This window comes from Phyllobates terribilis, unplaced genomic scaffold (assembly GCF_046119375.1).
Source record: "Phyllobates terribilis strain yellow unplaced genomic scaffold, ASM4611937v1 Scaffold_4__5_contigs__length_816908805, whole genome shotgun sequence".
NCBI classification, from domain to species: domain Eukaryota; kingdom Metazoa; phylum Chordata; class Amphibia; order Anura; family Dendrobatidae; genus Phyllobates; species Phyllobates terribilis.
The window spans coordinates 717,960,428-717,987,645 of NW_027362764.1; the positions used below are offsets into that span (position 1 = coordinate 717,960,428).

The 27,218-nt window shown below is 41.9% G+C and overlaps 1 protein-coding gene across 42 annotated transcripts in view; it reads left to right on the plus strand.

Moving 5' to 3' along the window:
* RIMS2 (regulating synaptic membrane exocytosis 2) overlaps positions 1 to 27,218 on the plus strand; it is a 659,880-nt gene that overhangs the window by 128,082 nt on the left and 504,580 nt on the right. For 30 of the 42 annotated variants that reach the window (XM_073679706.1, XM_073679709.1, XM_073679704.1 and 27 more), the window contains one exon: positions 4,582 to 4,593. The exons of the other annotated variants lie outside the window; for them this stretch is intronic. In XM_073679706.1, coding sequence (XP_073535807.1) covers positions 4,582 to 4,593 — 12 coding nt within the window. The remainder of the gene's footprint in view (positions 1 to 4,581; positions 4,594 to 27,218) is intronic. 42 annotated transcript variants of the gene reach the window in all.

Below are 27,218 nucleotides of genomic sequence, written 5' to 3' on the forward strand. Positions count from 1 at the left end.
CTCCTCAATCCCCCATTCCTGGTATGTGTGGCCTCCTCAATCCCCAAATCCTGGTATGTGTGGCCTCCTCAATCCCCAAATCCTGGTATGTGTGGCCTCCTCAATCCCCAAATCCTGGTATGTGTGGCCTTCTCAATCCCCAAATCCTTGTATGTGTGGCCTCCTCAATCCCCCATTCCTGGTATGTGTAGCCTCCTCAATCCCCCATTCCTGGTATGTGTGGCCTCCTCAATCCCCCATTCCTGGTATGTGTGGCCTCCTCAATCCCCCAATCCTGGTATGTGTGGCCTCCTCAACCCCCCATTCCTGGTATGTGTGGCCTCCTCAATCTCCCATTCCTGGTATGTGTGGCCTCCTCAATCCCCCATTCCTGGTATGTGTGGCCTCCTCAATCCCCAAATCCTGGTACGTGTGGCTTCCTCATCCCCCTCCCAATCACTGCACACATAAAACAATGAACACTTATACTCACCTTCCTTCCTCACCCTTGCTCCAGAGCTGAGTCCTGTCTGCAGCAGCTCATGTCGGCATCTGAGCAGCGGGCGCTCTCAGACACAGAGGTGAGCTGCTGCCGGCACATTCACTCCTCTGCACTGACAGCAGGAGCCGGGGCTCAGCGCTCCTCCGTGCCGCTACTAAAGAGAATGAATATTCCATCTTCTCCACGCCCATGGGAGTGGAGAAGAGGGAATATTCATGTCCCTTTAGCAGCGGGGACACGTGATAGCTGCAGCAGCGGCTACAGCGTGTGCCCCGCTCCTGCACTGCCGCAACCCGCTCCTCTGCCGCCGCAACCTCTTACTCACCTATCCTCCTCGTTCCCACGCTGCTTGGGGCCCTCACGGGCCCCCTCCGGCCACGGGCCCCGTAGCAGTGGCGTGGTCTGCCGCCATTGGCGGTATGCCACTGCTTACCAGTCAAGCCCCCAAACATAGTTTTATAGATTTAGGGTTGAAGGTAGACATACGTCCGTAAAGTTCAATCTGTATCCTAACATGTTGAAATAGAGGAAGGCAAAAATCCCATAAGGCAGATGCTAATTGTCCCATACTAGAGGAAAAATGTCTTCCCGACTCCACATACGGCAATCAGACTAGCTCCTTGGATCAACGTCCCATCACAGAATCTGTTGTGATTAAACCTTCTTTCCTCTAGATGTAGAGGACACCCCCTTATTACCAGTTGCGTAACTAGAGTCCGATGGGCCCCGGTGCATATTTGTCAGATGTATGGGCCCTTGTAGCCTGCATACATTTGTCAGATGTATGGGCCCTTGTAGCGTTCTAGATCCTCTAAAAACATACAGTATGTTTTTACCCCCTATGTTATAATGTCCCAACTCATGAGCCCCTTCCAGTAATAATGTCCCTATCTTGGGCCCCTTTCTGTTATGTTGTCCCCCATCCTTGACCCCTTCTTTTAATAATGTCCTTCATTCTGGACCGCTTCCTGTTATATTGTCCCCCATCCTGGCCCCTTCCTGTAATAATATCCCCATCCTAGACCCATTCCCCATCCTGGGCCCTTTCCTGTAATAATGTCCCCCATCCTGGCCCTTTCCTGTAATAATGTCCCCGTTCTGCCGCTCTTCTCCAACACATTTAAAAAAAGAAATAAAAATTCTTCATACCTTCCCACTGCTCCCAAGACGTGCTGCACCATTTTCCATATACTGCACAGAGGCCTCTGTACTGTCCCTTTATATATTTGTACATTGTCATAAGATCGCCCCTAAGCCTTTGTTTTTCCAAACTTAATAACTACAAGTTTGATAACTTAATGCAGTCCAACCATTCCCTTAAAAACTTCAGTGGCTCTTCTCTGCACCCGCTGTAAATCAGCTATGTCCTCCTTATACACTGGAGCCCACTAGTGTGGCCTGACTAGAGGCTTGTATAAAGGCAAAAGTGTGTTCTTGTCATGGACCTATTCTATGCCTTTTTTAATGTAACCCATGGTTTTAGTTCCCTTGGCAGCAGCTGCCTGGCACAGGACATTAAAGATGAGCTTGCTATCCATCAATACACCCAAGTATTTTTCAGTGGCAGTTTGAGTCCTCTTTCACAAGGCCCGATATTTCTGGTACTGGAAAAACAGTACCGGAGATATCTGTGTCCATGTATACCTGTGTGGCATACGTGTGGCAATCGTGTGCCGCCTATGTGCCACATCAGTATCACACGTACCAAACCAAAAATAAAAAGAACAATATCCCTCACCTGTCCAAAGATTAAATAATCCAGCGTCCCACACCTTAATCCATCTGTGTGACATTTCTTCATCAGCGTGCGTGGTGGCTTGAGGCGACCACACACGCTGTGGACCAGGGGAGAATGACACACTGCAGTAAGCGGTCCCCCGACCTGCGGTCAACTCACTGAGCGGTGTCCTGTCACTTTCTCCTCTGCTCCTCAGCCTGTGCGGTCACCTCAAAGCACCGCGCACGCTGTTGAAGAAATGTCAGTCGGATGAATTACATCGTGGGACACTGGATTATTTCATCTTTGGACAGGTGAGGGATATTGTTCTTTTTATTTTTGGTTTGTTTACAGGGGACAAGGGCTTCAGGGAATTGGGTATAAAAGTGAGTATAATGATTTTTTTATTTTCTTCTTATTTTTACACCTGTTGGAGACATCAGGAGGGGAATACTACTCTCAACATTGTCCCTTGCTCACACTGATCGCAGCATAAGCAAGGGACAATGATGATAGATTCCTTCAGCACCCGGCGCTTGGGAACAGCGTGAACTGTACCGCTGATTCCTAGTGGCCGGTACGTGTCACACTCATGACACACAGATGTCATCCGTGTGTAAGTGTGTGGGACGTTTTGCGGCCCGTGCAGTGTGCAAAAAATGGACATGTCAGCGTGTTTTGCCCACGGACACACAGTCCGTGGAAACACACTGACATGCGCAGACCCATTCATTTGAATGGGTCTACGTGTGTATGTGTCTCCAGTACGTGTGAAAAGAGCCCCTACTCAGGGTTTTAATCTTTTGCACATATTTGTATATGTTGTTTCCTCTGCCCAAGAGAATGTCTTTACATTTATCCATGTTAAACTTCAATTGCCATTTCTTGGCCAAAGCCAGCTACTTCTTATCCCACTGTAATATTAAATTATCCTCCTCTGTGTTGATTATATTGCAGAGTTTAGCATCATTTGCAAATATTGAAATTCTACATTCTATGCCCTTTACAAGGTTATCACTAAATATATTAAAAAGAAGAGGGCCCAATACGAACCCCACTGTGACCCAATCAGAGTGTATTCCAATATTAACCACCAACTGTTTCATATTACTGAGCCAGTTGTTGACCCAACTAGACATATTTTCCAATAGTCCCATTGTTCTAAATTATGTACTAACCCTTTATGTGGCACCATAGCAAATGCCTTCGAAAATCCAGCTAGACAATATCAACGTCATTAACTTGGTTCAGTTTGGAACTTACCTCCTCATAAAAGGGATTTGATTCGTTTGACAGGACCGATCCCTCATAAACCCAAGCTGATGTGGGGTGGTGGCGCTGTTTTAATTGAGCTACCCCAGAATAGCATCTCTTAGTAAACCCTCAAAGATTTTGCCCATGATCAAGGTTAAACCCACTGGCCTACACCTACCGTGTTCAGGTTTTGCCCCTTTTTTGAATATTGGCACCACATTTGCTATGTGCCATACCCTATTATTTTTACTAGGCTAGATGTGAATAGTATGTGTATCCAAGGTGCTGCTGTCTTCACTGCTCATCTAGCAGAACAACTTCTATCCTGCACTTATTTCTTTTTCATGGTTCTTTCATTTGTTTCTAAAGCATGATTTCTCTACCCTCTCTGAGACTGCACATACTTTCCCCTCTCTCCACTCGAGATCTATGCAAAAACTCCTTCTCTCCGCCTGCTGCTATCTCTAACACTCATAGAAGAGAGTGTAAAGCAGAGAATCAGTAGCAGAGGGGCTCTGCAGATCACTCACCTAGATAAAAGACTTACCAACACTCTGCAACAGGAAAATGGTGGAGAATGTTAATGAAGACTATTCAGAAGGCTGCTTAACATATTATTTGAGAAATAAATGCACAAGTAAAAATTCTGTGTGGAGGTGTACATGGCCTTTAAAGTTTATGGAGAGCCTAATGGCATAGTCAAAAATCTGAGCTATGAACCAAGTGAATATACACTGGACTTTAAAAAAATGGGGAATTAGTTTTCTATGTCAATAGGCTATTGGGGAAGATCTAAAAAGCACCGACTCTGACGTCAATCGATGGTGGTCAAAATGGGGTCACACAGATCGGTCTTAGATGAGCCGCCTTTGAATAACTCTTCTTATTGGGTATAACATTCACTAACCTTTATGCTCCTGACTATATGATGTTAGCAAACCAGTGATATCCTATGTTGTGCTACCTTAACTTGCCTTATGTATCCTAGTGTTACACATTTATCTCTTTTTGCTAATTTAACCCTGTGCTATCTGTACAACTGTGTAAGTTTACTACTGAACGTAACACTCTTTTCTTCCCTATTCTGTCTTTTCTTCCTTTCTGCTGTCTATCCCGGATATTGCTGCAGGAGGATAAAGTGGTTAGAATAATTTCTTATCTTATTTTTCCATACTATTTCACCAATATCAATCCGTTCTTAACACTGTTATATTGGGTTCATTTTATGTTGATGAATGTTTTACATGCGTGCATGACGTTTTCCATGATTTCTGTGTATGAATCTGATAAATATTTATTTCACCTATTGTGCAATCCCCTTTGGGGGAGGTGGTGGGTTTCCAATCATGTAGCCACTATCGGTGGAGTTGTCGTTGAACTTGCGCTGCTCTCCGTTGACTTCTATGGGAGATCCTAAAACAGCTAAGCCTACTTCTTCAAATATTTTTCTTTACTACCATAAAAGTCAGTAGAAAGCAGAGCATGTGCCACCACCTCCCCAAAGACAGCATCCGAGAAAGAGACCCCGTTCTCCAGATAAGTGCAGGACCCACACCTGTCAGACATTTATTTTATATCCTGCAGATATGCCAGGATCTACAGGATCCTGGCATAAGCTTGTTTTAAGCTGGTTGACTATGTAGCTGCCTTTTAAAGGGGTTGTCCTGGACTTTAACCGTGATTGGCTATCCTTCGGATAGGTCACCAATGTGTGATCGGTGGGGGTGCAACACTTGGCACTTCCACCGATCAGCTGTTCCCGCTCAGTTACGGAGCTGCACATCTCCATCGACGAAATAGTGGCAGCATCTGGGTACTGCACATCCACCCCCTATTGATTTGAATAGATGATGGATGTGCAGTACCCGGCCACGGCCACTATAGAGTCTATGGAGCTGTGCTGTGCAGCTCCACAACTGAGGCGTTCTGGCCGCCGCCGAAACTGGGAACAGCTGATTGACGATGGTGCAGAGTGTTGCACCCACACCGATCAGACACTGATGACCTATCCTAAGGATGGACCATCAATGTTAAGGTCCTGGACATCCCCTTTAAATCTCAAAGGTATGTCACCAAGCTTTCACAGAATCCTTAATGTAGATGTAGAATTGTATCAGTATAGAGCATGTGCCTTATCTTGGCTGATATTTCATACAGTTGGGAGACAATAGTAGACAGTGGTTTACACCAAGTTCCTTTTTCTCCAGCCCCCCAAAAACAAGAAAATGTCTAAAATGTTATCAAATAAAATTTAGATATGGTCTGCAGTAGCATTAAAATCAACTATCTAATATTGTGTATGTTCCTCTGTGGCACAAAAATAGATATTTTTCTTCCAGGCATGGACTCCACAAGGTCTTTGCATTAATGTTTTAGCAATTTTCTGCTATAGGAACACTTCTGTGTGATCAGAAAAGGTGGTACTTATGACTATGGGCAGTTATGACTATGTCACCCATTTACAGGTTGTCCTTCCTTGGACCACTTTTAGTAAGAACTAACATCTGCATATGAGGAACACCCTACGAGACCCGCAGATTAGGAGATGCTCTGAGATTTATATGTTTCAATTTCACCATTGTCAAAGTTACTATATATCCTTACTCTTGTTAATTTTTCCCTCTTCCTTTCCAACACCTCACCTTCAAGAACTAAAAGATTTGCTGCCTAATATATCTAACTTCACTTCATATGTCTACGATTTTAATGTTGAGACCAATCTATGTATATCTAGATACGATGCAAAGAAAGTTGGGACATTCACCACATCGCGTTAAAACATTGCTTTAATGTGGTTTCCATAAACAGAGAACGTGGAGACAAATGTGGCTGACAGCCGATTCACGTGAGAATTATGCGTCCTCTGAGCCTCAGAAGAAGCGTGATTCTCATGTGAAACGGCTGTCAGCCACATTTGTCTCCACATTCTCTGTTTATGGAAACTGAATTAAAGTGATGTTTTAACCCGATGGGGTGAATGCCCCAACTTTCTTTGCATCGTATCTATAATTGGACTTATTCATGGTGAGCACCACCAAGGCATTACTGAGCTGCAAGTATATGATACCAAAATGACTACCGCTTGATTGTGCAGGATGTGAATGAGATCCTTGTATTTCTACATATTTGGATGCTATGTACAGTGGCTTGCAAAAAATATTCACCCCCCTTGGCTTTTTACCTATTTTGTTACATTGCTACCTGTGTTTAAATATTTTTGTAAACTGATTTGTGTGTGATGCATCAGCACTAAATAGTCTAAGTTGGGGAAGTGAAGTGAGAAAAATATAGGTAGAAATTAAATTTATGGGATCAAATAACTAAAAATTGGCATGTGCAAATGTATTCACCGCTTTTGCTATGAAGTCCTGAAGTTTTTACAGTTACCTTCATAAGTCACATGCTTAGTGAAAGGACGTCCACCTGTCAGTATATACACTTTACCTTTTCTGAGAGGCCACAGTGGCTGCAACACCATTAAGGAAGAGGCATCACTAACCAAACACCACCATGAAGACCAAGGAGATCTCCAAACACGTCAGAGACAAAATTATTGAGAAGAACAAGTCAGGGTTGAATTCTAAAATAATATCCCAATCTCTGATGATCCCCCGGAGCACCATCAAATCCATTATCATCAAATGGAAAGAACATGGTACCACAACAACCCTGCCAAGAGAGGGCCGCCCACCAAAACTCTTAGCGCGGGCAAGGAGGGCATTAATCAGAGGGGTAGCAGAGTGACCAGAGGTAACCCTGAAGGAGCTGCAGAGTTCCCAAGCAGAGACTGGAGTATCTACCATATGACCACAATAAGCCATATACTCCATAGAGGTGGCTTTTATGGAAGAGTGGGCAGAAAAAAGCCTTTACTTAGGCTGCGTGCCCACGTTGCGTATTACAAGCGTATATACTGCGGAATTTCCGCAGCGTAAACGCTTGTAAAACGCATGTATATCCGCACCCCATGGTCCCCAATGGCATTCCGCAATGTCAATGCCCATGCTGCGGATTTTTCCGCTGCGTATATGCTGCGGTCAAAAATCCGCAGCATGTTCATTAATTTTGCGTTTCTGCATGCGGAATCAATGTGCGGATGGTACCCAAGTCTGGAGGAGAGGAGACTCTCATCCAGACCTGGGTACCAAAGAACCTGTAAAAAAAAGAATAAAATAAAGTTTATACTTATCTTCTGATGTTTTCCCTCCGTCGCGCTGTTGTGTGAAGGACCTGCCACGTCATTGAGTCATGTGACCCATCACATAACTCAATGACGTCACCGCAGGTCCTGCACACAACAGCGTGAGCCGCTCAAGACTCCGGACGGGGCAGAGAATGCATCGGAAAGTGAGTATAAACTTTATTTTTTTATTTTTTACCATTCTGATTCTTATTTTTTAACTATTACTTGGTCACACTATATAAATCCATGCCGGTTGCATGGATTTATATAGTGTGAACAAGTTGTCAAGCACTTTTCCAAGTGATGCTTAAATCACTTGGAGAAGTGCTTGATAACCCGCATGTGGAAATGCATGCAAAGACGCTGCAAAGACGCCTCACAAACGCTTCTACCTGGCGGGAAAACCGCATGTAAAATCCGCATGCGATTTTCCCGCCAGGGAGAAACGTAAAAAATATGCTTCAGTTCCGCAATGTGGGCACTTAGCCTGATGCACAAAAATTGTAAGACTCGTTTTAAGTTTGTGGGAGATTCCCCAAATGTATGGAGGAAGGTGCTGTGGTCAGATGAGACCAAAATCAAACTTTTTGGCCACCAAGCTAAACGCTATGTCTGGCGCCAAACCAACTGCGCTCATCGCTCCAAGAACCCCACAGTGAAGTTTTCAGTTATTTTGTCCTATTTGTTCTTGGCTTCACAATAATAAGAAAACCAAATTTTCACAGTTGTAGGCATGTTCTTTACATGAACTGATGCAAACCCTCAAAAAAAAAAAACAGTGACATTCCAGGTTGTGATGTAGCAAAACACGAAAAATGCCAAGGGGGGTGAATACTTTCGCAAGCCACTGTATGTGTTGCCACGGTAGAGTGATTTCCCACTTAGAAAGTCAAGAGGTTCAAATATAGAAGAGGGATGGAGAGATAGATGCATAGATACCTACAGACGAATGTATCAGAAAGCACATTGTATGCCAAGATGTATATCGATAATGAATATATCGATTTTGAACTTCATTACTGCTATATGGACTATACTTATATAATTGAGCTACTTAGTGTACAAATTAGCCAAGTAGTGTGTACCCACCAGTCACGACAATAATATTATAAGTATTGTCAATGCAGAAATAGTACAGGTCAGAATTCATATATTCATTGTTTTCATATATCTTGGTGCACACACTTTGCTGAACTTTTTTGCATGTAAATGATATGTTGTAGTCACAGCAGCTTGCGCATGTTCACATTTGCTTCATTCTGTTAGGTGGTACTGGTCAGATTTCTTTTTCTATAGATAGATAGAAACTAGAGAGATTGATAGATATACTGTAAAGATACAATAGATATAAAAAGTTTTCACACCCCTGTTAAAATGTGCTTCCCCCCCCGTGTTAAAAAAAAACAAAAACACTTTTCGGTCACGGCCCCACTATCAGTATTTGGTCAGTATTCGGTCAGTATTTGTTCTCAGGAGTGGGAGCCAAAACCAGATGAGGAACAATCAGAGAAAAGGTATAATAGAAACAAGTCACCAATTCTGCATTTATCACCCACTCCTGAGAAAAATACTGACTAATTACTGAACAAATACTGATAGTGGAGCCGTGGCCTTAATGTCTCCCATAATCTGTACAATTCAATTGAAAAATTAACTGAAATCTTTTGGGCGGAAAAAAGAAAAATAAAGAACTACCATAATGTGGCTGCATGAATATGCTTAAAGTAATACTTTGTTGAAGTATCCTTTGAATTTCTGACAGCATTCAGTCTTTTTTGGGTAAGAGTCTATTAACATTGCACATCTAGAATTGGCAATATTTGCCCCCTCTTCCTTGCAGTAGATCTCCAAATCTGTCAGATTGTGAGGGCATCTCATGTGCACAGTGCCCTCTTCAGGTCACCAGATTTTCAGTTGGATTCAGCTCTGGGCCCTGGCTGGGCCAATCAAAAACTTTCATCTTCTTATGGCGAAGATATTCTTTTGTTAACTTGAAAATATGCTTAGGGTCGTTTTCATGCTGAAAGGTGAAATTTTTCTTCGTCTTCAGCTTTTTAGCAGAGGCCTGAAGGTTTTGATGCAATATTGACTGCTATTTGGAACTGTTCATAATTCCCTCAACCTTGACTAAAACCCCAGTTCCAGATGCCGAAAAACAGCCTCAAAGCATAATTCTGCCTCCACCATTCCTCACCATGGGTATGGTGTTCTTTTGGTTATGTGTAGTATTGACCTTACGCCAAATATAACTTTTGGAATTATGGCCAAAATGTTCAACCTTGGTCTCATCAGACCATAACACGTTTCCCCACTTGCTTTTGGCCGACAAATAGGTTTTGGCAAAGCATAGCTGGGCTTAAATGTTTTTCTTGTAAGGCTATGTGCCCACGATGCAGAAATGCTCAGGATTTTTTCCTGAGCTTTTCTGCATCTCCCTGGCAGAAAAAAACGCATGCTGATTGTAAATGCGTTTTCCTGCCAGGGACATGTGGATGTGAAGCGTTCTTCACTTGCATTTCCGCATGCGTGTTGACAAGCGCTTTCCAAGCGATTTTAGCATCACTTAGAAAGTGCTTGTCAACTTGGTCACACTATATAAATCCATGCAAACAGCATGGATTTATATAGTATGACCGAGAGAATGTCAAAAAATCCAAAAATAAATGTATACTTACCCTCCGATGGCCCGCTCTGTCTTGCTTCACCGTCCCGGCTGCCGGCAGCGGTGGATTGAAGGACCTGTCGACGTCAGCGTCGCGTGACCCGTCACATGGCTCTTACGTCAGCGCAGGTCCTTCATTCCATCGCAAAGTGTCGGGAAGCAAGGAGGAGCGCACCGCGGGCCGCCGGAAGGTAAGTATATATTTATTTTTTATTTTATTATTTTTTTACAGCTTTTTTAATGGTACCTGGGTGTGGATGAGACTCTCCTCTCCTCTACACCCGGGTACCATCCGCACATTAGAACGCGCCAATTACGCAAGTACAGATGCAGTCTTGCAGAATTGGCGCGTTCTAATGCAAGTCAATGGCGGCAAAAAACGCAGCACTTCCGCAAAATAATTGGTAGTGCTGCGTTTTTTTCCGCAATGATAATCCGCAGCGGAAATTTCCGCAGCATGTGCACAGCACATGCAGATTATCACTGGGGGACATGGCAGGCCTTCTACCATGTGTTTTCTAAGCGTTTCTGCAGCGTTTTTGCCGCTGCAGAAACGCTTAAAAAATGCATCGTGGGCACACAGCCTAAGAAAGACTTCTGTCTTGCCACCTTACCCCACAGGCCAGACATACAAAGAATACAAGAGATTAATGTCACATGCAGTACACAACCAGTACTTGCCAGAAATTCCTGCATCTTCTTTAATGTTGCTGTAGCCTCTTGGCAGCCTCCCAGACCAATTTTCATCTTGTCTTTTCATCAATATTTGAGGGCTGTCCAGTTCTAGGTAATGTTAATGTTGTGCCAAATTTATGCTACTTCTTGATGACTGTTTTCACAGTGTTCCTTGGTATATCTAATGGCTTGTAAAAAAATTTGTACCCTTCTTCTGTCTGATACTATCAACAATGAGATCCCTTTGCTGTGTTGTAAGCTGTTTACGGACAATGGCTTTTGCTGTAGAATGATGACCCAATGATTACTGAGCGCAGTCACACAGGTCATTGGTCAATAACTGAGGTCACGCTGAAACAAGTATGCATTACTGTGGAACAAACTTCAGTGTAGTAATACTAAGAGAGGGTTGGAGGCCAAGCAATATCAGAGAATCCAACGAGTAAAAGAGGGATCATAATATGTTCAAGTTCAGAAGAGATAGATAGATTAGATAGATTAGATAATACAGAAAAAATAGTACTTGAATAATGGAATACATTTACACTTTAGGAAATTGTTGTCATGTATTATCAGCATGTACTGTTTTTTAGTTAAACTATGGATAATTCTATCCAGTTTAAATTTCTGCCACTTTTTGATGAGACGAATAACAAATAAATTTCTTATTGTTTGCTAATAAATTATATATGTTCCCTAGCTATACTGTACTCTCTTATGGCTTCTTTGTGATTTATGGTCTTGTCAGATTTATTTATTATAATTAGGATACTTACATTTCACTTGTATCTGCTGGCAATTGATTTTGGAGATAACCGTGAAGAGTTGATCAATTAGGGTATAGGTAATATACTCCCTGCTCACCGGGGGACATGATTAAATAATGATGTGACTTAGGAGCTCCTCAATTATTATTTCATTGCTTTATATAATTAGTAAAAGTATAATCTGCTGCATAGGAAAGATCCAAAAGTTTGTTGAGGCAGCTATGAATATTGCATACAGGTCATGGGCTCAGCACACAGATTGCCTCTGTACAATCAAAACATTTATTTTGCACTAGTTGTGATAAATCTCCCCTCCTTTTCTTGCTCTGGACCTCAGGGGTGGAACATGACACAAGAGAGAGAATCGTGTGCCAGGCACCGCCCCTGCGGAGCAAGAACTAGCTATGATAAAGTTTTTATTTTGCCTGGAGTGTTCTTTTATCCCAGCTGGAATCTAAATGTTTTTCATCAGAAACCTTTAACTTCTTACGGGACCATGACGTACCACTCTTCCATATTGTGAGGGCAGGTGTATGGAGGTGGCTGGTCTTTAACTTTTTATAATCCACTTTCAACCTCGTACAGCAGTATATAACTAGTGCAATCTTGCCCTGGTTTCCTTTCAGGCGCCAGTCTCACACCTCGCAATATGATCTTGGTATGCTTATGGGTTCCTATATGGGCTGGGGGGGGCAAGCTGAAGTCCTCATCGCCACCATTTTGGTGCTCCTGTGAAGCAAAACCACAGTGTGGGCACACATGAGACTATTTATTTGACTGGTATTGCAGTAAATAGAACAAGTGATCAAATGCTTACATTTCTGTAAGGGGGCTAAAAAATATAATAAAAAAGTAATATAAATTTTTTTTTAAAAAAGTTAAAAAACAAAAATTTGAATCATCCTACTTTTTCTTAGTTAAAAATAAGAAAATTTGTCAAATAAAAAAACAAGTATATTTGGTATTGCAGTGGCCATAAGGGTCTGTTCTATCAAAATTGAAACATTTTTTTTAACTTTATTCTTCCCGGCAGCATTCAGTTTCAGTCACCGGTGCTGGTCCAGCCATCGCTTTGAGAATACACCCCCTGCACCCCCGGCCCTGATTGATACTCCCTCTGCATTGGGGCCGGCTGTCAGTCAGGGCCAGAGGTGCGGTTACAGCCGTTGCTCTGTATTCCTGTATTCTCAGAGCGATGACTGAACCAGCGCCGGCGCCGCCCCCGTGACTGAAACCGAATGCTGCCGGGGAGAATAAAGTTCATTTTCTCCCCACAGCGTTCAGCAATGTGTGGGCATCGGGCAGGTTAGTAACATTCTTAACTTGCAGATTAACCCCATATCTGCAGGTTAATAGCATTTTTGCTGGTGACAGGCTCCCCCTTAAGGTACGTGCATATTAAATTCTTTTGAGGCAGTCAAAAACGATGATTTTTCAAGTGGAAACCGCTTCAGGAAATGCTCCTACTTTGGGCTCTGCTCACACATCTTTTTCAGGTGGAACCGACCCGGAACCCCACTAAAAAACTTCTGCAAAAGCATCTAAAAAAAATGAACATAATGCACAGCAATATCAAAACGACATTACCGTGTGCATGTTCCATCTTAAGTCACTTTAAACTGCTTCAAGGTTCGGAGACCCCGGAGCAGTTAAAAGAAATGACATGCTCATTCTTCGGCTGATTTCGTTTGGAAGCCGCCTGCTCTATATAACAGAAGGTATGATCAAAAGAGGCCTGCGGTGGAGCTGCCGCAAAAGCGAGTTCAAAGGCACTGGTGGAGCCGCTTCAGGAAAAAAGACTCTGGCTTTTTCCCGAAGCACTTTTGTGAAAGAAAACCCCCGCGGCTCCGCCGTCGGATTAAAAATGTCGTTTAGGCTATGTGTGCATGGTCAGGATTTGAATCAGAAATTTCCTGAGCGTTTCTGCATCTCCTTGGCAGGAAAAACGCTGAGGAAATTATTTACTCGTTTTTTGAAGCGTTTTTGTACATCAATGAATGCTTTTTGGAGATAAATAAAGTTATTTGGTGGGACATTGGTTAAACCTTTGGATTACCTTCAGAACTGGGGTGAGTATATTGGTTAATTTAAATGATTAAAGAACGTGTCTGTTGTATTTCACATAAAGTGTTTGCTCTGTGTCTGTCTGTTTATTTAACTCTTCACTTTACTTTAATTAGGTTTGGTGATGAAAGGTTCATTTTGTTTGGTCATCACCAAACAAAAGAGCTAGGTATCAGCTAATCCCATTCTCCCAATCTTATTAGCATTTCCATTCATGTAATTTATGCGGCAGCTGTGAGCTGCTATTTTTAGCCTGCAAACATGGTCCCTGGCCATTGTTAACAGCTCACAGCTGTTTTGTTAGCCACTACGTCCCCCCGATCAGCACTCAGAAGCGCTTTGGACGCAGCATATTTTTGCTGCGTCCAAAACACGGTGTTCTAATGCTGCACTTTTGTTGTCGGTACATGTGAATCCACCGCATATAATGACACTTCAATCAGTCAAAATCAGCAGTGAAGACTAGCGTGTCCGCTATGGAAATTGAAATGCTGCGGGTGAGTTTTGGTACATGGCCATGATCAGGAGCCGCTGCAGGTTTGATGTTGCGTGTTTATACAGCGTCAAACCCGCAGCGTTCAGATGGTACACCATCGTGGATGGGATCTCTAGAAATCCCATGTCCACTATGCATGCATCAGAGGCTGTGGATCACCCATGGACACTGACGTGCGGCGTGTCTTTCAGGACCACAGCATGTCAAATTCTCTTGTGGAGTCGCTAGTCTCTGCAACAGAAATTTGACCACTAGAATGTATTGAATGCCATAAATATGCATGGTTCAGCGAACACATGCGGATTTACCTGCGTTCAATAGAATGCAACGTTGTGGATGCAGCAAAAAATATGCATCCAAGGCGCTGCTACATCCGAATCATGGCCACAGAGCCTAAAATTAAAAAAAAAAAATGAAGTGAGCTCCCACGTCATTTTTAGAACCAGCAGAGGGAAAGCCGACCGTGGGGGGCTGATATTAGTAGCCGGGGAAGGGGCCATTAGCCAAAAATGTTCCCTGGCTATTAATATCAGCCCACAGCTGTTTGTTTAACCTTTACTGGCTAGATTACAAGGGGACCCCAGAAAAAAATTGACGTGGGGTCCCCCTATAAAATCTAACCAGAAAAGGATTAAACAGACAGCTGCGGGCTAATATTAATAGCCAGGGAAGGGGCCATGAATACTAGCCCCCTCCGCGGCTATTAATATCACCCCTCAGCAGTCCCAGAAATGGCGCATCCATAAGATGCACCAAATCTGGCGCTTAGCCTCCGCTCTTCCCACTGCCCTGTAGCGGTGGCGAGTGGGGTAATATGGTTAGGGTTCACGTCAGGCTTGTATTGGCGGCTGACGTGAAGCCCAGGTTAGTAATGGACGGCGTCTATAAGACGCCCCCATTACTAACTGCGTAGTAAAGTTATCAACGTTTTTTCAATAAAAGACATGGCCAGAATAAAATATTTTAATGAAATAAAAAACACACGGTTTTAAAATTTTTTTTTTATTGTACTCTGTCCACGAAGCCTTCAATCTTCTGAAAAAAAGTAAAAAAAAGCAAACAACCATATCCCTCACCTGTTCCCCATCAACAACGCAGTCCACGATTATGCCAACGATTGTCCCTCAGCAATCTGTGTCACTTCTACAGCAGTGACATCAGCAATCACTGATGTCTCTGCTGTAGAAGACAGCAATGTATACTGACAAGGGTGTAAAATCACTCCTGTCTGTATACATGCTGCTGCAGGAGGTCACTGGGGTTCATCAGCTGAAGATCAGCTGATCAGCCCCGGTGAACTTACCACCATGGGAGCATTCTTCTGAATGTTCCCATGGTGAGGTCACGTGAGCGATCAGCTGATAAGCCCCGGTGAGCTCACCACCATGGGAACATTCTTCAGAATGTGAGGTCACGTGAGCGATCAGCAGATCGCTCACGTGACTGTAGGTCCTGGCAGCACAGTACACTGCTGGGAACGAGCGCACTCCCCGCAGTATACCGCCAGCCACGGGAAGGAGAACATTGCCGGGGACCAGGACCAGGAGGACACCGGGGGGGCACAGGACAGGTGAGTATAGTGTTTTTTTTTTTCAATTTTTAGTTTTTTTTTCTTCTTTTTTTTTTTACTACCGCAGGCACGCCGGCTTGGCAGAGCAGACTACTGCTCCCCCCAGCTGAGCCGCTCTCTATGTTATCAGCGGAAGTGGTGGATGGATGAGAAGGTACCACCAGCACCGCGTTTCCGACGCAAATTTGCGGCTATTGGCTCTAATTGAAACGCAGCAAATCCGAAGGTATAAATGTTATACCTACGGATTTGCTGCGGTTCAATTCAAGTCAATGGGCACGAATTTGCGGTGGAAACGCCCGAACAGTGGACATGGTGCAGTTTTTTTCCGCAATGGTAATCCTGAGCGGAAATTTCTGCATCATGTGCACACCACATCAGGATTACCATTGCTATAGCTGCCAGACCTATTAACAAACGTTTTTGCAGAGGAAAAAACGCCTCGGAAACGCAGTAAAACCGCTTCGTGTGCACATAGCCTAAAACATAGCTTGTGGATTTTTTGGAGGAGTTTTTCTTTTTCTGGCTTCTTTTATCCAACAGAGAAGCCACCAGTTTTCTTTCACCAAGCCGCTTCAGGAAAAAGATGCTGGCTTTTTATCCAAAAGTGGCTCTGCCGGCAGCTTTACCGTAATTTTCGAAGCGGCTCCACCAACATCTTTTTCCTAAAGCCTTTTTTAAGAGCGTGGCAGCCGCGTGAAGACTGAACATGCTACTTCTTTTATCCGTTCCAGTGATTCAGAAGCCTGAAGTACCGTATTTAAAAGAAGTAACAAAATACTGAACATGTGCACAGCAATGTCGTTTTTACATTGCTGTGTATTGTATTAATTTTTTTGCGCTGTCCAGAATCCGCCTGAAAAGGACGTTATATGCACAAAACTTCTAAAGGAGTTTTAAAGCGTTTTAGAAAAGCTTTTTACTCGAAACATTTTTTTTTCAGCCTCTTTACTGGACAGTGTCTAGTTTGGAGTAGATTCCATCAGTAGCTGCTTCAAAAATGTGACACGCACTTTCTTTTATCCCACCAGGCAGTTTGCAAAGCCGGAATTGATGAAAAATGTGCTAAAAAAACTGAACATCTGACTAGCAAAGTGGTTTTACAATAGAAATAAATAAGAGCCTTTCCCATTTTTAAAGCTATTTTCCAGCTTTTTTGTGAAGCTTACCAGCTACAAACACCTCTGTGTGCACATACCCCAAAAAATCCTACTTAGATGCCGGAAGAGGAGCCGTGAACTCCAACTGTATCCTAGATTTATATGCATAGATTGTAAAGGAAATCATTGATCGGAGGCACTGATGCCAAATACGTTGCTGTAATGATGGAGTTGACTTGGATAATTAATAAAGCATTTAAGATAGATGAGTTTTCATGGAAACAAAAATTGTCCTTCTCTAATAATGTATGTCCTGGCTGCTATTCTCTGGTGATCCGGTCTCTGGATAGCAGGAGATCTTCCCTCTCAGCGGTGCAGGAACGCGCTCAGCCCAGCAGAGTAATTGATGTAAATGAACTTACCTATTGAAAAAGGCAAAAAGTGAAAATGGTTTTCAGCTTTAATCATTTATCTATTTAAACTTGCATAGATTTAATTAGAAATCTATATTCTAGTTAGTGAAGAGGCCTTATTGATCTTCCCTATTTTTTTTTTTTTTCCGAGGGAAGATGCAAAGTGTTGTTAAAAATCGCACGCAATGCATCCTAATAAATCATTCTGTAATCTGGAATTTAGCTAAAATTAATGTCCTACATTCTCGTCTTTTCAGTGCAAATTCTCCATTGGGTTTGTATGTAACAAATGTCCCTGTCAAAAAAAGCCACCATAATGATGTAAATCTCCCTGGGGGTCCCAGAAGCCGGACCCCACTGTTACTTTTTAGATATATAACTGCTTCCTATAGTTTCTATGTGCACTATTAAGGCATTTGGACATCATGGGCCGGGATTACAAAGGGGACCCCTCGATATGGGTCAGAACAAGTAGTAGTTACAATAGGTGGTGTAAAGTTAGACAAAAATATCTAAAGTTGTACCAAAATTATCATATGTACAACATGAGCCACTGTGTTAAATTTGGTCAACTAATGCAGCACCCTTTCCTGACTGCAGGGGGCAGCATATTAGTAGACATGATGTACAGTTCATAGATTAACTTTTTACCTACCTTCAGTTTGGAGATTGGGGTGCTGCTTCTACTAATTCTCACACAGTAAAACTTTTTGCTTACGTATCATTCACTTTGGGAAAAAAAAAACACTAAACTTCGTCTAGGTCAAAACCAGCGCACTGAGAGATCAGATTACACATGCCTTTTTAAGTATATACAGAGGGGAAGGAGGAGAGAGAATTGAGCTAAGAGAGGCAGTGGTACAGATAGGCTGTTGGTGCTTTCTAGTAAGTGTTTCAGCACACCTGGGTGTTGGATTCACATCTACATAGCTCAGTACTTTTTTATAATGTCCTCCATACTGCTGCTTCTGTCTGTATAGTACATAGACACAGGAGAGCAGGAATCCCTCATATCGCTTTGTGTTGTATATGGGAGACATCATGTGAGCTAGTCTTCTCCCACCAGCTCAGGGACAACTGAAAATTAAAGATAGGCTGCAGAAGGGAAAACTGGGGAAAATGCAAGACATAAGTCGCATAATGGCCAGAAATAGTGTTATTCCTCCTGTACAAACATTACAGCTTATTCTGAAATGAAAGGTATACTTTAAATGCATTCTTGGGGCCCTGTTATCCCCACAGAGGTCTGAAATAGTGACCTTTTGGCTTTAGACTGGCTGGTATTTTTTTGGCAGACTGCTTTTAATGGCGCAACCATAAAAAAGGTATGCCACACTGTATATTTTGTAAAATGGGTATAAGTAGACAATGTATGGCACTGCATATCTAGAGATATACACTGTGTTCCAAATTATTATGCAAATAATATTTTCTCAGATTTTCCCAAATTACCTATATGAATTGCAGTCATTGTAATTTTCCTGTCAAATAACTATTAGAGTACAATTGAAAGGTTTTTGTACAAACTGCCTATGATAACAGTATATTTTTAAAAAAATAAAAAACTCAAACTGCACTCAAAATGCATGTTCCAAATTATTATGCACAGCAGAGTTTTCAACCTTTTCATTTTAATAAAGAACAAAAAATGGTCATTTTTGAAATTATAAGCATTAGCAGGTTATTATAAACTGAAATCAAACAGTTTTCAACTCAAAACTTTATTCTAGGTGATGTTACATTTGCACATAGGACCCCTTGTTCGAAAGGAGCTTCTGAACGCTCTCGTCCATTGAATTTGTCAGGTTTTGGATGGTTTCTGTTTCAATTGTTTTGCATGAGGACAGAATACCCTCCCAGAGCTGTTGCTTAGATGTGAACTGCCTCCTGCCATCATAGACACTCCTTTTGATGATGCTCCAGAGGTTCTCAATGGGGTTGAGGTCAGGGGAGCATGGGTGCTACACCATAAGTTTGTCCCCTTTTATGCTCATAGCAGCCAGAGATGCAGATGTGTTATGTGCAGCATGAGACGGGGCATTATCATGCATGAAAATGATCTCGATGGACCAGATGGATGGAGTGGAGGATGGCTGGTTGATGGACACCCCATGCAAACACGGCTACGACGCTAACAAGGAGGATGTGGAGTAATGTTTTGGGCTGGAATCATGGGGAGAGAGATTGTCTGCCCTTTTAGGATCCCTGAAGGGGTAAAGATGAACTCCATAATGTATGTTGAGTTTCTTAAACAGCACTTCCTTCCATGATTCAAGAAGAAGAACCGTGCATTCCGCAGCAAGATCATTTTCATGCATGATAATGCACCGTCTCATGCTGCACATAACACATCTGCATCTCTGGCTGCTATGGGCATAAAAGGGGACAAACTTATGGTGTGGCACCCATGCTCCCCTGACCTCAACCCCATTGAGAACCTCTGGAGCATCATCAAAAGGAGTGTCTATGATGGCGGGAGGCAGTTCACATCTAAGCAACAGCCCTGGGAGGCTATTCTGTCCTCATGCAAAACAATTAAAGCAGAAACCATCCAAAACCTGACAAATTCAATGGACGAGAGAGTTCAGAAGCTCCTTTCGAACAAGGGGTCCTATGTGCAAATGTAACATCACCTAGAATAAAGTTTTGAGTTGAAAACTGTTTGATTTCAGTTTGTAATAACCTACTAATGCTTATAATTTCAAAAATGACCATTTTTTTGTTCTTTTTTAAAATGAAAAGGTTGAAAACTCTGCTGTGCATAATAATTTGGAACATGCATTTTGAGTGCAGTTTGAGTTTTTTATTTTTTAAAAAATATACTGTTATCATAGGCAGTTTGTACAAAAACCTTTCAATTGTACTCTAATAGTTATTTGACTGGAAAATTACAATGACTGCAATTCATATAGGTAATTTGGGAAAATCTGAGAAAATATTATTTGCATAATAATTTGGAACACAGTGTATATTGGGCACTTTTCCCAACGTATACCCCAGAAAAAAACGATGTGAGCCATGAGTTATCACATTTAAAGGGAATATGTCACCAGGTATTGCCAATAGAAAGTACGACCCCTTTAAGCCATCTTTTATAGAATTCTAAACGTATGTCACCAATTCTCTATGCAAGGCACAAAAAGACCTTTTATTATACTCCCAGACGGGGCGGTCTAGTCTGATGGGCGTCTCTGGTCTTGATCCGGGCCTCCTCTCTTCTTTCAATTGCTGACCTCCTTCCCTGCTTCATGTAGATGACGTGTCCTACGTCATCCACATAGTGTCCTCCATCACGCTTCTGCGCAGGTGTACTTCTCTCTGCCCTGCTGAGGATGGAGCAAAGTACTGTAATGCGCATGCACCGGGAAAGGCCGAAGAACCGCGAGGACCTAAAAGTAAAGCTCCGCATGCACACTACAGTACCTTGCGCTGCCCTCGTCAGGGCTCAAAGAAGTGCGCCTGTGCAAGATCGCGATGGGGGAGCTGTGGATGATGTAGGACGCGTCATCCACATGAAGCAGGGAAGGAGGACGGCGATCGTAAGAAGAGAGGAGTCGCTGGATCAAGACAAAAGACACCCATCGGACTGGACCGCGCCGTCTGTGAGTATAATAAAAGGTATTTTTTGTCCCTTGCATAGGGGATTGGGGACAGATAATACAGCTTAATAGTATGCTGTAAGAGAAGGCTTACAGGTGCTGGCGCTACTTTATATTGGGAAAAGCTGGTGACAGGTTCCCTTTAAAGGACCACTACTCAATACTACTCAATTTACATCATGAGTTGACTGATAAGATTTTCACTCATGATTCTCAATGTTTTATTGAAACTTACAGATGTCATATGGGAAACCTTACTTAGAATACTATTTATAAAGTTACTACAAAGAGAAACTCCCACCACTCGATATGTCTTTATATAACAGATTCACCTATTTTTCTTCCAACGGCGATCACTGAGGATTAGAGAAGTTTAAAAAGACAAATAATTCCATCACAATTTATGCTGGTCTTAGACTGGGATCACAACTAGGTCCAATTAGTCCATTAAAAAAAGAAAATAATTGTTTCTAATGATGTGCCAGATAATGGACACTAATTGTCTGAATACTAAAAATTCTCTTTGACACCACCATGATGAATGTCTCCACGAGTCCAGTTATACTTTGCCTATTGTTACGATGATAGAAGCTTCTTTTCTTCCTTTGCTACAGAGAAATGTATTGATCTCGTTAATTAATGTGATGTTAAATAATGGCTCATGCACTAGTACATCTTGGCAAATCCCCTGTTCCGGTCACAGGTGTGTAACAGCACAGTTAAGGTTCTTTGAGTACATTTAGGCATTATGGCACAGCGGGGGGATGATATGAATATTTCATCAGCTAGATTCAACTTCAGTTGCTGGAAACCAGTGCCTGCATATATAAATAATGAAGACATTGCGGGTGAAGTAGAGAAAGCACTAATGGGTTCTCTTTCTTGTGGGCAACTGCTTCATCACAAATGGGAAAGTGCTAGGGAGCCGGCGACTACCAAAGATGGGTCTTTAAGAAGCACACGTGGGATTTCCTGTGTTTTCTTCTACTTTGCGGAGAAGAATTACCAGACTTTTCATTTTTGTTTTATGTTGTAAAACTTTTTTTTTTTTTTTTCCATAGTGAATTTTTTTTTTTTTTTTTTTTTTTTAATCCTTGGATTTAACCAGTAAAGAACTCTTTGCAGGAGAACTTTTTGAGCTTGAAAAATGGAGGGGGGTAAAAGAAAATCCTGGAATTCAGGTATATCCATTATTATAATTATTAATAGTAGTAGTATTATTAGTATTGTGTGTACAGAATGTGAGAATATTAATATTTAAGAAAAAAAAAGCAAAAAACCAAATCAAAGTACTAAGATCTTACTGTACTCGTATGAGTTTTGTGTGTATATATATATAATGTATATAAGGGGTAATTTTCTCCTTGTGGAGAGTGACATACCGGCTCTGGCATATCAAGGTAATATATATATATATATATATATATATATATATATATATATATATATATATATATATATATATATATATATATGTGTATATATATATATATATATATGTATGTATGAAAAAGGATTAAAAGAAAATGGTAGCTAGCTAGAAAGATGGAAAAAAACTGAAGATAGCACTATAGGAATCTGTGCAAAGCCTGCAAGGGCCACTGGGTTAGGTCACTGACCAAATAATTGAAAAAAATAGAAATGGTTCAGTTCTTCAAAGTTTGGAAAAATTGCGTCAATTGTTTTTTTTAAAGCAAGATAGATAGATAGATAGAAAGATAAAAATAAAATCAAAGTGCAGCACCAGCCATAAAGAGATAATAAGGTGCAAAGCCTCCCAGGTACGACCAGTCCTCCAATATATCCAAAAAATAGAGTCAGCACTCCAAAGTAGAAAAATAGAAAAATACTTAATGGCTCATATTGGTAATGGCGACGTTTCTGTCCAAATGATGACCTTTCTCAAGTTTGAGAAAGGTCCTTATTTGGACCAAAACTTCACTATTGCCACTATGGGCCATTAAATAGTTTCTATTTTTCTACATTGGAGTGCTGACTCTATATTTTGGACAGATAGATAGATACATGAATAATGCCACACATATTTCCTCTTAATACCAGACCATGCAGTTCTTGAATTTTTATAAAGCACAGATATTAATTGGAGTATAATCCAAGTCCTTTCAATGCCGACACGCCAGACTTCAGACCTTTATAGGATTTCTGCGTCCATTGGTATTGATGCGGTTTTCTCAATTTCTTTGCAACTTACATCATTATAAATTCTCTCCTTTTTCAAGAACAGGGGGATTTTTCATGCTATGTTGTACTGCTCATTGCCTGTCAGTGGTAGCCAGTTTCCTAGGCAAGGATTGCCTGTTTTTTAGCTGTCCTCTGATTCTGCTGAGGCAAAGTTGCCACTGTTTGCAACATGGGAGAGCACACAGCTCAGACCAACAGTGGGACTGTACCGCCAGTGCCAAATTGTCAATTCTCAGGAGAGCACAGAAAATTAGACAACCGCTCTAAAACTATTTTGAGTATTCATCCAGTAATGAGAGGTAACCACATCCATAGAGCAAACTGGCGTGGGTCACCATTAGTGATGCATGAACGTGCTCGGTTAAGGGGTTAACCAAGCATGCTCAGGTGCTTACCAAGTAGCTTCGAGTCACGGTGGCCGCAAATCTTGCGGCTGTTAGTCAGCCGCGACACATGCAGGGATTGCCTTTTTATTAGACAGCCGCGACACATGCAGGGATTGCCTAACAGCCACAAGACATGCAGCCGTGGCGACTCGAAAATGGTTTTCAAGCACGCCGAAGCTACTCGGTAAGCCCTTAACCAAGCACTTTCGCACATTACCGTATACCCATTCATCATCTGAATAGAATGACTTCACGTGCCCAGAACTGTTAACAGATGTATGAAATGCTTTACATGTCTCTTGTGATTAAAGGGAACCTGTCATGTCCATATAGGGTTAATCTGAAGGTAAATCTACAGGTAAATAGTGTTTAAACCCTGTGTAGTTTACTAGAGCAGCAGCTACAGGGAGAAAATGAAGTTATATCCTCCCTGCAGCTGCTCGCTTCCAGTCATCGGGGCAGTGCAGGGAGCAGTAACAGTCACCGCTCACTACACAATGAGTGCTGTAATCTCTCCCCGGCACATAGATTAGCAGCCTGCTCTGCACACACATGCTGCACACAGACGCTGCGGAGCAGGCTGTTAATCAATGAACCGGGGAGAGATTACAGCACTCATTGTGTAGTGAGCGGTGACTGTTACTGCTCCCTGCACCGCCCCAATGACTGGAAGTGAGCAGCTGCAGGGAAAAAATAACTTCATTTTCTCCCTGTAGCTGCTGCTCCAGTAAGTCGGCTACACAGGATCCAAACGCTGTTTGTCTGCAGATTAACCCTATATTTGCAAGTCAATAGCGTTTCTAGAGGTGACAGATTCCCTTTAATGATTAAGTGATATAATTGTGGCATATAATCAGTGAGGGTAAAATAAAATAAAAAAAAAAACAGGGTTTACAACAGCGGGAAAATCGTTAATATCATTGGGATCACCTTGGGGTGCATGATCAATGTCCCATAGTAATGGTCATAGTAGAGAAGCAGCAAGTGCCCTAGTTGATTGAATGGAAAATTTGCATCATTATTTCCTGGGGGGTGTAACTTTGGAACGTAGGGTACCAGAAATAAAAAGAAAAGAAAAACTGTTCTAGAATAAGTCGAGCAGCGGCAATTGGAGGAGGGACTAATTTAAATTAAGAAATGCAGTGAAAGGTCCCCTTTAAGGCCAGTGATACTTTAGCCCTAGGTGTAGATCTGCAGCGGCACCATGTCTAGATGTAGGGTAATGATAAGCGGTGGCTTTCAATTAGCCATGTACAGGATGTCAACAGTCCTATTTAACACTGCGTGCTCCTCCTGCAAACTTTATACTAAGCAGGCGGCAGCAGGCAGCAGGCGGCATGATCACTTTTGAGGGATGTGAATTTTTGCAGAGATGTTTTAGAGCTCGAGTGCATAGAAAGTGAAGTCACTGACATTGAAGACATCCTTTCCTTTTTTTGTGTATGCAGCAGTTATGCAAACTTATGTAACAACCTACAAAAGGGGGATTCAGCCGGATTCTGCAGTCATGACTCTTATTTATCGGTGTGGTCTTGTGCTGCCTGTTGTATGTCAAGGAAAAGGGACAGATAAAAGGGACATTATTATGCAGATTATTTGAAAAGTTTTTAATTTTGGATTTATTGGATCAATAATAAATAGGAGGGAATTTATCATGAGCGGAATTTTTAAAGTCAGCTTTGCTTGCGGCTGCGTTGTCTTATGCGCTCATCTTTAGCTATCCCACATCTGTTCAGCGCTGTTTTCCTGCTTTTCACCCCACTGCCCTTCTACAGTGAGAAAGAAGATAAAATAAATCTAAACTAACAAATCAAAAATGATGTAAAATGAAAATAAAAATGTTAAATTTTGGCACAAAATGTAATTTTTTCGATCCTGTAAAACTCCTGCAAAAGCTTTGATAAATTCTCCAATAGTGTTAAAGTAGAGCTTCCACCAGTTTTTTTCACAAAAACTGCATTGTCTATGAAATTGATTTTTAAGACCTGATGGTGGATTGTACTTACTTTACAAATCCATGTCCCATTTGCTGTTTTATTAAAATGAGCATTGTACGAGTCTAGTTAGAACTTGTTCATTTTAAGAAAAGTTTCAAAAATTATTATGCAACCATTCTGACATTGATTTTTTTTTTTAAAGTAAGTAGACCAGCTTCATCAGGTCTCAGAGATCTATTTTATAATGTACGCAGTTTGTATATTGTAGATGCAGCTGTACTATAACATGGATGAGTACCTAGATGTGCACGTTGCTGGCATGGATGGTAAATTTGTAGCTTTCCACCTCCCTCCATACGTGTAGATCATAACACTTCTGTTCCATTACCTAAACAACAATTCTATACAGTGAGGCCAGAACCGCACACTACAGCAAAACACACTGTACGGGGCCTAAATAAATACCGCCACACACTACTCATATAATACCATCTTTCATATCGTCCCCAAAAATGATTATACAACCACTCTAATGTGGATTTTCAAAGTAAGTAAACCAGCTTCACCAGGTCAAAGAGATCTATTTAATAATGTGTGCGACCGATCGCTGTAAATGTTTTCGGACACATACAAAGGGGTATGGACCTATATTGTGGTGCCTGTTTTGTGGATTTGCTTTCAAAGACAAACTTTACTGCAGTAAATAAATGACAAAATTGCAGCTGACAGTATTTATACAATCATGGAGAACCCCTTTAGGACTGGAGTTAGACCGCATGGCAAGATGCACATCGCAAGCTTATATCCTAATGTGGACTGTGCAGTGTGTCACAGCCTGAAAAGCTCTCTCTATGGCATCAATTCCTGCAGTCATAGACCTTAAAGGGGTCGGGGAAAGGGCGGTCATTTAACCTCAAGTATGTGATTTGCATACCTACCATTCCGACTAGACGTGCATTGAGCGAGGCTGCGCACGTCTAGTCGTCATGTGACTGCATGTATGCAAAAATGTCCTTTCTGAATCGCGTATGCCTGTTCATTAACTGTGAGATTGGCAGAGAGAACCAACCTCTGTACTAAATAAATATAATATCAGACCGCTGAAAACATAAGACAATTCAGATTTCTGTATCCATGACCTGAGTCAGGTGTTTAATAGTCTATTCAGGGGTCTCATAAGATAAAAGTCTCCGTTTACACCACCATGGATTGACATTGGCTCCTCCACAACACAGACATCCAAGGGAATAATCCTCCAGTGCTACTGATAACAGGACAAACATACATCCAACCACAGTGTGAAACATAAGGCTGTGTGCACATGTTCCGTTTTGGTGGCGTTTTTTTCCTGCACCGATTTCCTGCCGAAAATATGCAGCATTTTACAGTACCAGCAAAGTGAATGAGATTCCTGAAATCTTGTTCACACGTTGCTTATTTTTTTCCTTACAGACTTAACTGCAGATTCAGATCTGCAGCGTGTCAATTCTTGCAGCGGATTCACCCATATCAATGTGGGGAAACATGCGCAACAAAAACACATGCAAAATGCCTTCTTCCTGCCAACACATCAGGATTTGCAGTAGAATTTTCTACTGCAAATCCTGAATGTGGGCGCACAGACTAAGGCCTCTTTCACATGTTCTTATATTTCCGGTACTGGAAAAAACAGTACCGGAGATATCCGTGTCCGTGTGCACCTGTGTGGCATA